We start from the raw sequence: 12,074 nt of genomic DNA, 5'->3' as shown, positions 1-12,074 counted from the left end.
ACTCGAGAGATCAATTGAGGGGTGACCCTCATTTGCAATGATGTCGAATGATGGGTGCGGGGTCCCCTCCCCTCACAGTGGGACCCTGATGGGGGTTCTCCCCTCACAGTGGGACCCTGATGGGGGTTCTCCCCTCACAGTGGGGACCCTGATGTGGTTCTCCCCTCACAGTGGGGGCTCTGCGTGCGTTAGTGTGTGCGTGGTTTGAATATGCAAAAGACCAGTGGACAAATGATGATGAATAGTATCACTGATCATCTTTGAATGGTAGGCCATTGTATCATCATGACATTAATATGTTGATTTATCATTATGATACCTAGTTTCATTGTCTAATTTAATTACTTATTAAAGAAATCTATCTTTAGTCAGAGTTTTTGTTAAGATAAGAGTTTCTGACTGCTAATGATGTAAATCTCTGTGATCAAACCCTGCCAGGCTGAATTTAAAGGGCCACTGAATGGGAAAACTAAATAATAATTACAACCAATGGGGTTATTTGCCTGGACCTGGCCTGGACCCTGACCCCCAACATCCCTTCTTAACCCCCCTGGTTCTCATGGACGTCCCTTGCCACCTCCAGCTCATTCTCCTCATAGTCCCAATGCTTGTTCTGAATTCATGCCTCTCCATCATCCTGAGTGAAAACAGAGAGAGTAGATATAGTGGCCTAAAAGTAGGCCTACCTGTTCGAGGTGTTTCAACATGAAGCTGTGCTGCTACATATCCCATTACCTGGCGTAATGGGAACCTCGCGGTGGATGTGTTAACGTTGTAAATGCCTTCACATAACGGCAGGCTGAAAACAGGGAGCAGTCTCAGGCAGCCACGAGACGGATGCAGACTTTATGAAGCTCTTCCTCGTTTGCTTTGCCACAAAGCATGCAGTGGCAAAGCATTAATTTCCAGTTAATCGTAATACGATTCTGCACGGTATTGACATTCGTGTTGTCCGCTATGATGTGATTTATGACCACTGTGATAAATTTGGCCTTAGCTGATAGGGCTTATCATCTACGTTGCAATCATCTCTCTCACCCCCCTTTTAGCCATATGGTGCTATCACAGTCTTCTACACTGTCAACAAGAGAGGTATATGATATGTTATTAAACATACTATTTGGATTTCATTATTGCCTTCCTGACAGAGGTGTTGGTCTTGTGGAGGCTTTACAGAACTATTACATCCATTGTACAGCGTCCAGATAGCTTGTCTGTGTCTATTCGTACACCTGGTAATTTTAGCCTTGGCACGGGAGCGTACCTATGTTCCCCAGGTCCTATGTTCCCCGGGTCCTATGTTCTCGCTTTGTAGGTGACCGGGGAACATAGGACCCTGTGAGCAAATCTTTTTTTCGTAGGATGGTAGGGGCAAGTACCGCCTTTTTTGCCTCTGATTCGCCTGTGATTGGTTAGAATGACTCTCCTCCGATTGGTTATGGTTAGGGTTAGGTTTAGGGTTAACCCTCACCCTAACCCTAACCATAACCCTAAACCTGACCCTAACCCTTTGCACCCGGGGAACTTAGGACCTGGGGAACATTGGAATGACCCCCTTGGCACAATTAGGCTAAAAACGTCCTATTTTGGCTAATTGCTAGCTAACGTAATCCACTGAATCCCATTATTTCATGTACTCCCCCTAATTGCATTAGTGGGTTTTGTCACACTTTTGCTAATATCCTCATAATTCTACCTGACTAAGGTTTTTTCTTCTTCAGACAAACACCAGCCGAGGAAAATATACTCAGGGCATACCTTTGACAGTTTTGAAGAGTTCCAACTAGCAATGAAAGCATTGAGTGCATAGGGATACCATTCAATGCATGAAAAGAGATCTGAAAAGATACACTGTTCAGATACAACTGTCTCAGGTACATTTAAGTACTCTAAATTTACCCTTTCTTGTGTCCATTATGAGTCAGGAGGATACAAAAAAGTTAGTAATGTTTGATCCAATGCAATAAAATTATTGTGGCGACCACGGGTGTGGGCGCCATGTTCCGGAGCCGCGGGGATTCTGGGAATTGGGGTTCAGTTGACAGAAGGGTTTTGTTAATTTATTCTGTTGTGGGGTTTGGGGTCTTTATTGGTTGTGTGTTAATTGTGTGTTGTTCCATTGTTGTGTGATGTGTAGTGTGATCGGGACCATTAGTGAGAGTGTTGTGTGTGTTGGTCAGGTGTCCCGTGTTTCTGTTATGTTCGGGTGTTGTTAATAAAGGCAGTCCGTAGTCGTGCGGTGTATGGGACACGGAACTGCATAATTGGTTCAACCTGGGTTCCCGTCACGTCCTTCCCATGCTGCTCGCCACATTATATTTGAAAAGAAAATAATTTATTAACATTGGCTATTGTTTAACTATGACTAAGAGAATAATCTTATTCTTTCATTTTCATTCATCATCACCAGGGTACAAATAGCATATACTGATAATTGCACCAGGGGTGCAAATTGCCTCACCATTAAAACAATAGCTTTTGATCATCAACTATTTATCAGCATTAGCAACGCAGTATCGTCATTTGTTTTCACCCCGTAAAGCCTGACTGAATAAATACAAATATATATTTTAATATTAAACCACACATGCTTGTTTGTTGATGAATCAGAATGGACTGCGGCTGACTGCGATGACGTCATCAATACGCGCCGGGAAAGATGCGAGGTCTGTAAACAAATCCATCCAGCCTGCTATTAAAGAGTAGCTGTCATTTGTTTACACATCATTTCAACTGTTCGTCGCTTGTTAACACACTAGTGTTTGGACAACGCCAGAAGCTTAAACAGGACAACAAAGGTTAGTCCTATTTAAAGATTCATGAACTTTACGAACAGCACTAACACGTGTTGGTTCAGCATGGAGTCAACTCCCAGTGGGTTTAACCGAACATCAGATAGCACGTAACGTTTTTCAGGCATGTACAGTTACAGTAACGTTACCTCACGCCGGCCTGTGGTGGTTTCTCCTCAGCCATGTCTTGCTTCAGCGGGGACTCGAACTTCTGCCCAGAGTGCGGCACGGTCCTGCCTCTGCCAGGGGCGCTGGACACCGTCACCTGCCCGCTCTGCTCCTTCCGCATCCCCATCAGACGTGAGGGATTGACCTATTTGATCCTATTGGATTGACGTCTGTCAAGCAGATATGATGTCAAACACTGAGATAGAAATTATTCTGACCGTGTGTGATTTCCTAAACAGTTTTCGCTGGTCAGGAGATCAAATCCACAGTCGTCTTCAACCCAATAGAACAGTCGTTAATGCTGGAGGAGGAGGAGGATTCCGAGCTTAAGGGACCTGTGGTAGGAAGGATGATTGACTGGCTGCTTTAACACAAAGGGTGACTCTGTAGTCTGCAACGTATGTATAATCAGATCCGTTTGTTTTGCTGTGCCTGAACCTTTCAGACGGACCGGCGTTGTTCCCGCTGTAACAAGGAGGGCATGGTTTACCACACGAGGCAGATGAGGTCTGCGGATGAAGGACAGACTGTGTTCTTCACCTGTATACACTGCAGGTAATGTCTCGTTTGTGTGCCCAAAACCTTGGGGTTTCACAACAAAAGTCTTTTAGAAAATGTTTGTTTTTGTTGGCATGAAATTGTAGAAATGTATCCATAGTTCCTTGGGGTAAAATCTTAAAATACCTTTCTGAAAAAAATATGTTCACGAGGAAGACACTCATCACCTCACTGATCTTCCATGTCTGAACTGTACGTTGCAGATATCAAGAAAAGGAGGATTCCTGAGAAGTTCAGACGGTTCTTCGGCGCTCCAGATATAGAATGCTTTGTTGGATGAACTGCACTGGGCCATGTTCCCATTTAATGAGGCATGTCCAGGCGTATGATGGCATCCATCAATGTCATGCATTGTTAGTGTTGTATAATGGCAGCTACTCAGTGTCACTGACTGAGTAGCATGTTAATATATTTTTTGTATTTGTTTGGATTACATTGATCATATCGTTTTACATGAACACAAGCTAAACTCTCAAATTGTAAGCATCAATTTTCAATACAATTTAAGAAATTGACCACATTACAATGTTATATTGTGTGAAGTTCACAGAGTAAAACAAAAGTTTAAATATAAATCCCCAGAAAGATATTAATAAATGTTTTTGTGTATGGTGGCTCCGCTTTTACTGTTTGATCAGTATTTATAAAAGCATCAATCATCACTGAAAGAAATCACTGACGTTTTAAAAATAAATCATTCGTTTTCAAGAAAATTGAACACAGGTTTTTCGAAGCAATGTTTAATGGTAAATATTGATTAAAGCATTACAAACTCGATCATCCGTATATATTATTACAAGTTGCATCCTGCTCCTGGACCGCGTCACGTGACTAGACAACATGGCCGCCTCCTGAGAACTTCCAGAACGAGGAGACCGCTTGTTTATTTATATTTATCAAGTCCATTCGGCAATTGAACGACAACTTAAATCCTACTTGAGGGTTGATCGTGTTAACGGGTTGGCTCACCGTACATAGCCGTTACTGTTTTGTATAAAATGAAGCTTCGTGTCCAACTGCAATGTAAAAATCTACATGAATACCTGAAAGAGTTGAGTCCAGAAATCCTGGACAGACTGTACAACCACCCGGCAACATGTTTAGCAGTGTACAGGTGGGCTTTGGATAATCATTCATTTGATAGAAATTTGTGAATACGTAGCATCATTTGCAAAATAATCGTACGTCATTCATTTCCAGGGAGCTGCCTGCATTGGCGAAGAATTATGTGATGCGAATGCTGTTCCTAGATCACCCTCTTCCACAGGCAGCACTGGCTCTGTGGGTGAAGAAGGACAGTCAAAAGTAAGCTACGCTGCTTATTCTTTTCTATTTTTGTTTTACCATGCATAGTATATTTTTGTTATACTATGCAAGTAATAAGGGGACTGCTGCTGTAGTGTCCCTGGAGGTGGTGATGGAGAGAAGGATGGTACAGAAATTGTTGAGTATTTTGGACGATAACACGCATCCCTTGCACACTCTAGTGAGTAAACAGTGTTTTTAGTTGGAGGCTAGGCGACAGCTAAGCTGCAGAAAGGACAGATTTAAGAATACTTTCCTACCTACTGCAATTGCACCTTATAATAACTCCCCTTTTTAGTAAGGACAAGAATATTCATTGAAACTTTAGCTTGCACTGCTTATATATATCAAACTTATATATACTTATATATGCTTATATATATATATGTATTTTTTTTTCACCTGTTTATTGCACACCTGTATATTTGCACACATTTTGTACTGTTATCTCTGAGAAACAGCTACTTATACTTATGCACATGGACCATCCATTCCACTTTTTCTATCTTAGGCTAGGTATTGTGGGTACATGGTTTTGTTTAGGTGGGATATGTATGTATACATGTGTTGTGTTGTGTTGTGTATGTATGCTGGCTGCTGGAACACCTACATTTAGGGCATAAAGTATATATTTTCTTAAATATCTTATAATAGCGATCCAAACAACATTTTCAACGGACACAGACAGAAGGATTGTTTAACACCGATGTCTTTTCGTTTTTGCCGCTCGATTTCTAAAACAGAGATCATGATGAATGTGTCTCAGTGTTGACCGGTCTAAGGCTGTGGCACACAAAGCAGCTACAGGGCGGTCTGCAAGGCAACATCTTAAACCCCATCTTCAAAGACAATCTCAGGATTGCCCTTCTTGGGGGGTACGTATTTCTTTGTTACCTCTTTTTAATTCCACAAATTGTTGTATTGGGTCTATTTTGAATAGGAGCCATCATATTTTACTCATTGCATGAAACAGTCTTTCGCCCTCTCTGTCTCCTCTGGATTGAATGCGCAGGGGCAAAGCGTGGTCGGATGAGGGGAGCAGCATCGGACCCGACCGCCATGCGCGGGATGTGGGCAGCCTGGACCGCTACGCGATGGAGCGCTGGGAGGTGATCCTACACTTTATGGTAGGCTCCCCCAACGCTGCCGTCAGCCAGGACCTAGCACAGCTGCTCTCACAAGCTGGCCTCATGAGAAGGTACACACACACACACACACACACACACACACACACACACACACACACACACACACACACACACACACACACACACACACACACACACACACACACACACACACACACTGGCGCCTTCTCTGGGGGGGGCACAAGTTTTCTTGCACCCCTCAATAACCCTCAATATTTAAACGAAGTTAACTGGCACGTTTTCGTTGTATGTCCCTTTTAATTAAAGCAAATGTGATGGAATGCAGCGCTGTGCGATAGAACGCTGTGCTGTGTGATAGAACACCGTGCTGTGCTGTGATAGCACCCCGCCACATCCCTCCCCCTTTCTCTCCCCCACCAATCGTTCTAAAGCATCGCTGGCAACATTCCTAACATACCTATGGTTGGCAGAGGGCCAAATGATTGACAGGTCGAATATGTCAGAGAGCAGGTCGGGCTTGCAAGCGCACGTCAAGGACATACAAGAAGAGTTAATGTATGCGCATTTTAATGCCCATAACATGAACCTCGCCTTTTAAGATCCAGTTTCAAAGATTAACATATGCCGAGATGTGATGAAGATAGTCAAAGAGCTGATTAATACAATCAGAGAGTCACCAAAAGACTGGCATGGTTTGACTCTTTCCATAATCCCATTTATTAGGGCATGTTTAAGGAAAATAAGTGCACGCCTCGCCACTCGTAACCCACTTGTAAAACGCATTTGTCAATTGATGGAATGGTTAAATCATACATCATCGCAACCAAAAATTGGAATTAATCATATAAATTCCAGATAAATAATACGTAAGTATTTCATGAACTTTTGTTCTGAACCTCAAATTCTGAAAGCAGGACCTTGGAGAAGTGATATAGCCTACTTTTTGGTGGAACACATTTTAATGAAATATTTATGACCACACACACACACACACACACACACCCCCCCCCCCCCCACACACACACACACACGGCAGCTAGCACAGGCCAGCTGCAATGTGAATAGACATAGATATATTCTACATAGATCTAACAGACATAGATATAATAGATATAAAAGACATAGATATAGATATTGCTGTGTTGTTGTTCTTCAGTGACCCAGGGGAGGCGCCCTGCATCACCTCCGCTGGGTTCCAGTTCCTCCTTCTTGACACATCCAGTCAGCTGTGGTACTTCACCCTCCAGTACCTCAACACTGCACAGGTGCCAATCCACTCTGTCATGCATGAATGTATTTATCTTCTTAGATTCATGCTTAGCGCTGTGGGTAAATAAACAGAAGATTGTGCATCTGAGTAAGTTGACTTAATTGTAGTCGTTGTAAAGTTGTAATACATTCGGTTGGGTAAATAAATGATGCAATAATAGTGGTACATTTGCATCATTTATTTTCCCAAATCAAGCCCTATCAGGTCCAAATTGAAGAGTTTGTTTGTTTGTTTATCCGTCTTAGACTCGGGGCATGGACCTGGTGGAGATCCTGTCCTTCTTGTTCCAGCTCAGCTTCTCCACCCTTGGCAGAGTAAGTTCACTCTATCAAACCACCGCTACATGTTAGAGAGGGAAAGTGTTCTGAGGCGTAGAGCGGCCCTCTCGTCTGCCTCCGCTGGGACCTTGCCCTTCCGTTAGCCTCCTTAACCTCTGGTTTATCAGCCCACCCACCCATGTGTGATTGTTGCTTTTCAAAAGTGAAATATTGCTCTCATTTAACCCACATGACAATGTACCATACTTTAAGCCCAACTGGTGGGGATTTATATGTGTGTCATTATCTCTTGACCACGATCCTGACAACACCCAAAACTCCCGTTGCCTCAGGATTACTCCGTGGAGGGTATGAGCGAATCCCTGCTCACGTTCCTTCAGCACCTGAGGGAGTTTGGTCTGGTGTTCCAGAGGAAGGTAAGGCCACCAACATCCCTTCACCCGCACTGTTTAAGCATGCTTCATAGTTGGATTTGTACCTGACCTACTTGTCTATTGGGGAAATTATTGAGTTATATTTGTATGAGCATCAACATATGTTATATATTTATAAATATTATTATTATTATTATTTATTTATATAATTTGAATGATTATTTTTTCTGTTATTTTTTTCTTTTTAATCTAGTTAGTCTTTTATGTTGTATTTCTTTTAATGTGCATTGTAGCACTTTGAGGTCATTAAGTTGATGTAAAGTAAAAAAATGTATATGATATCTATGGTAATTGAATGGCAGGTATGAATGAAACTGTAGCCACCCCTTGACTTTGATAAGTTGCAGAGAGTTTAAAACGGGGGATTTAGGGTATTATTATTTTCTCTTGACGTTTTCACCATCTCTGGCACCGCGAAAACTACAAAAGACACACTAAGTACAACACTAATGTTTAAAAACTCTCAAATTACAACACCATTGATTATAGCTTCACAAATGACGACCATAACAACACACAAGAGCATGACAAAGACAACACATATTCACCTTTACAACCAACAGCTGCATCGTATGAACCGTATGATAACATGACCTTTTACCTGGACAAACCCCACTAGGATCATTTCACAGATATACCAGCATACGATCAATATGAACACACACCGTTCCGTTTTCCCAAAGGGTGATAAATCAAACGTTTAGGAGTTCCAAAGATTCATTTCTCAAGTTGGCATTTCAGCCCTTGTTATGTATGCGTAACGTGAACCAGGCAGATACCGCGGAACATGGCTAGACCCATTGCCCTGCGCTCTCCTCACAGAAGGAACACAAACGATGGCAAAAGTTAAACGTGAACAATACAGACATGCTGTTTGAAACCATAGCATATACTGTAGCTCCCTCTATGGACACAAATTATTCAGCAGTGTGTAAAACACACTGTATCAGATCACAATCAAACCATTGAAGATGACCAAAGGTCAGCAGGCTAATACAATGTGTGTAGAAACAAGATGCGAAATAATTAATAACATGCGTTTGTTCTTGTTTGACCTAAGCATGTAGTATAACAGGTTCCCATGAGAACGCATCAAAGGGAACAGAAAGGCTGAAAAAAATTACCATTGAATCCTCACTTCTTTGTTTCTTAAAATGACCCAATGCGTTCTCTATTTGCCATCACGCCATAGAGGAAGTCCAGGAGGTACTACCCCACCAGGCTGGCGATCACACTGGCCGCAGGCATCACCACCAAGCCTTCCTCTTCCTCCAATCCCATGGAAGTGGCCCCCGGCACCGTGGACACCAGCTTCATCGTAGTAGAAACCAACTACCGCATATATGCCTACACAAGTATGTCCACCTGCTGCCTCTCAATGTCTCTATATCCTGGACCAGTTGCTCCATGCATTCGTTCATATTTTTTTTTCAATAGTATTTGTTGTTTAGCAGTTGTAAAGCGTTGCCAACATTGTTCTCCTAAAACATTTCTGTCTATCGGAAAAAGCATCGGTAATGGTCAAGTTTTATAAAGTTAAATAGGAATATGCTACAGGGTATCCTATTTTGTTTCAGAATAAACCACAAACTATAAACTCAATATGTGAGTTCTATAAATATGACCAATAACATATTATAGTAAGATTTACTTTATAAATCCATAAAGGACTTTTTCTTTAAATCATTTTGGTAGTTCATCATGAAACACAGCCAACATTGTCAGCAGGACCTGGTCAAAGGCTTGCATGGTGGTGATGGTTCTGTATGTCCTCCCCCCAGACTCTGAGCTTCAGATAGCTCTGGTAGCCCTGTTCAGTGAGATGCTGTACCGCTTCCCCAACGTGGTCGTGGGCACGGTCACCAGGGAGTCGGTGCAGCAGGCCATCGCCAACGGGATCACCGCACAGCAGGTACAGTGGCCCCGACGCCAACTTGGATCTTCATTAGGGTTTCAGATAATCAAACATAGCAATAGACATAAATTAAAATAGAAAACCTGTCTTATACAATAGTCAAAACAACAGTTAAGATTCTTGATTTATATTTTTTGAAATGTGGTCATTATCAATCATTGTGTCATTCCATATAATAGAGGAAATGCAAGGAATTTTCTATTCAGGTGGTATCTAGTGAAATTGGGATACTGGTGTATCCCATATATTCACTCGGAAATCTATCATAAGCATTGGGTCACAGTGTCCCCTGTACAGAAAGTAATAATTATAAAAATAACATGACGGATACTAGCTAAGGTGAAAAAGACCATTTAAATAGAGATTGATGCACTCCTTGGTGGAAGGTTATGACTGTGAAGATATTATTAATCAGTAAAAAAGAAGATAGGACCTCACAATTTTAATTCGGTCATCCAGGCTGTTCTTTGTTCATGGTTTTAAATGAGTCTCCTCCTCTAGATCATCCACTTCCTGAGGACCCGGGCACACCCCGTCATGCTGAAGGAGGTAGGCTGCCCCCCCCCCCCCCCCCCCCAGCCTGAACCCTCCCCTTACTGCCCCCCACCCTGAACCCTCCCCTTTCCACCAGCCCTTCTTACAATGGGCCAGTTCCTGTAATAATACTTGACTGGACCGTTAAAGCGCCACCACCTCCTTCACCACCCTCCAGCCCCCTTCACCTTCTCCCTCTGCCTCACCTTTCCCTGTGTGCGTCAGACGCCGGTGGTGCCGTCCACCATCACGGATCAGATCAGACTGTGGGAGCTGGAGAGGGATCGATTACAGTTCACAGAGGGTGAGTGAGTCAGCGTGCCCCAGCCTGTGACCCTGCCAACGGTCTCTCCACCACTGCGCCCCGCACGCACACGCATGCTGATTTACCCACGGTTCATGTTGCTAGCAGCCACACGACTGACATTGTTATTGGTAGACGTTAGTCCTGTCTTGTTATCATTAAAGCTTGGCAGTTCCCATTAATATAAGGGTTAGCTTTTACATGATCATTTAATATTTGTTTATTTCTAAGAAGTGTGCACTTCATTAGTGTCACAATGACACCATGGAATGGTTGTTTACTATTCTCCAGTAAAAAGCAACAATGAAAATGTTTATTCAAATGTTTATATCAACATGAATAAGGGCTTCAAACACTGTTTTTTCCAAAGTGAACCGACCAAAGCATCTGAATTATTTTCAGCGAGTGATGGTTGATGTCTGAGTCACGATGTTGATTGATTTTATTTTCTCGTGGCTCAATTCGTCCTGCCTGAAGGTTATGACTGACTGTTCCCTCTCTGTTGATCGCCCAGACTCAATAATAGCTTGAGTTGTAACTCTTTCTCTGAGAAATGTTGTGTGCTGTGATGGAGTGGCTTGAGGAGTAATGTAGTGCTTGCCCTATGACCTCACTATTCTCACATGTTTCCCAGTGTTCTTCTCCGTCTGAAAACATTTACTCATGCTGTGGTTCCTCTCTTGTCCACCAGGAGTGCTCTACAACCAGTTCCTCTCCCAGGCAGACTTCGAGGTGTTGAGAGACCGGGCTCAGGTCAGATTGGTTTTAATAATCTGACTAAATTAGTTTTCTTCAGGACATTATACCCACACTCATCCAAAATAAGTACTGTTCCTAACCTGCTGGCAATTTCGCAGACAGAATTTTGCATTATCCCTTTTTAGATAAACACATAATTACATTTTCTATATTCTGCCTATCTACATAATGCTGACTGCTCTTTAAGGAACGGCATTGATGGATAACCTCTTGTTTGTTATTCAGGGTCTTGGCTGTTTGGTGTGGCAGAATGTTCCGCACAGAGTGATGGTGGTTACACAACAAGGACACAGTGAAGTCAAGAAGTTCTGGAAGAGACAAAAATCGACCACTTAAATTAAATGCGGATAATTATGGAAATGAGCAGTGATGTCTGAATATTCACTGTATATATTTAATTGTTTCATTTTTTTGAAAAGAAAGTCATGTGGACTCAGATACGGTTTATTGCCTCCATGGATGTAGCAGACTTGTGCTACCCAATATCAATTTTGAATTAAATTTTTATATGAAAGTTAATTTTGAATTTCTTGAGCCCTAGGCCTAATGGGAATAATGTATTATGTCTTATTGACGTATATGTTATTTTGCTGTTAGGTCGCCCAAAATAGTCTTTGGACATGACCCCCAAATGTTGATAAGGGTCTC

At 42.4% G+C, this 12,074-nt stretch overlaps 2 protein-coding genes across 2 annotated transcripts; both read left to right on the top strand.

Moving 5' to 3' along the window:
- Window positions 1-2,660: 2,660 nt before the first annotated feature.
- On the top strand, window positions 2,661-4,134 carry polr1h (RNA polymerase I subunit H). Its single transcript, XM_079749170.1, has 5 exons — window positions 2,661-2,798; window positions 2,973-3,092; window positions 3,200-3,300; window positions 3,406-3,515; window positions 3,722-4,134. The coding sequence occupies exons 2-5, from the start codon at window positions 2,975-2,977 to the stop codon at window positions 3,744-3,746; spliced, it is 354 nt and encodes a 117-aa protein (XP_079605296.1). The 5' UTR covers window positions 2,661-2,798; window positions 2,973-2,974; the 3' UTR covers window positions 3,747-4,134.
- Window positions 4,135-4,377: 243 nt separating this feature from the next.
- On the top strand, window positions 4,378-11,940 carry gtf2h4 (general transcription factor IIH, polypeptide 4). Its single transcript, XM_079749774.1, has 13 exons — window positions 4,378-4,632; window positions 4,719-4,823; window positions 5,567-5,698; window positions 5,836-6,021; window positions 7,089-7,197; window positions 7,448-7,516; window positions 7,813-7,896; window positions 9,107-9,269; window positions 9,696-9,826; window positions 10,331-10,378; window positions 10,589-10,667; window positions 11,359-11,420; window positions 11,652-11,940. Exons 1-13 carry the CDS (start codon window positions 4,517-4,519, stop codon window positions 11,760-11,762), a joined length of 1,395 nt encoding a protein of 464 aa, XP_079605900.1. The 5' UTR covers window positions 4,378-4,516; the 3' UTR covers window positions 11,763-11,940.
- Window positions 11,941-12,074: the final 134 nt, after the last annotated feature.

The sequence above is a fragment of the Pollachius pollachius genome (genome assembly GCF_949987615.1).
Source record: "Pollachius pollachius genome assembly, chromosome: 13".
Classification (NCBI taxonomy): Eukaryota; Metazoa; Chordata; class Actinopteri; order Gadiformes; family Gadidae; genus Pollachius; species Pollachius pollachius.
This window is presented reverse-complemented; position numbering and strand designations above follow the sequence as displayed.

What these genes read in the sequence shown, in the direction of transcription:
- polr1h (XM_079749170.1), top strand. Translation starts at nt 2,975, where the DNA reads ATGTCTTGCTTCAGCGGGGACTCGAACTTCTGCCCAGAGTGCGGCACG. An exon ending in CTTCCGCATCCCCATCAGAC is followed by an intron (nt 3,093 to 3,199) that starts GTGAGGGATTGA and finishes TTTCCTAAACAG; the next exon opens with TTTTCGCTGGTCAGGAGATC. An exon ending in CCGAGCTTAAGGGACCTGTG is followed by an intron (nt 3,301 to 3,405) that starts GTAGGAAGGATG and finishes TGAACCTTTCAG; the next exon opens with ACGGACCGGCGTTGTTCCCG.
- gtf2h4 (XM_079749774.1), top strand. Translation starts at nt 4,517, where the DNA reads ATGAAGCTTCGTGTCCAACTGCAATGTAAAAATCTACATGAATACCTG. An exon ending in AGGATTGCCCTTCTTGGGGG is followed by an intron (nt 5,699 to 5,835) that starts GTACGTATTTCT and finishes TTGAATGCGCAG; the next exon opens with GGGCAAAGCGTGGTCGGATG. An exon ending in AGTACCTCAACACTGCACAG is followed by an intron (nt 7,198 to 7,447) that starts GTGCCAATCCAC and finishes TATCCGTCTTAG; the next exon opens with ACTCGGGGCATGGACCTGGT.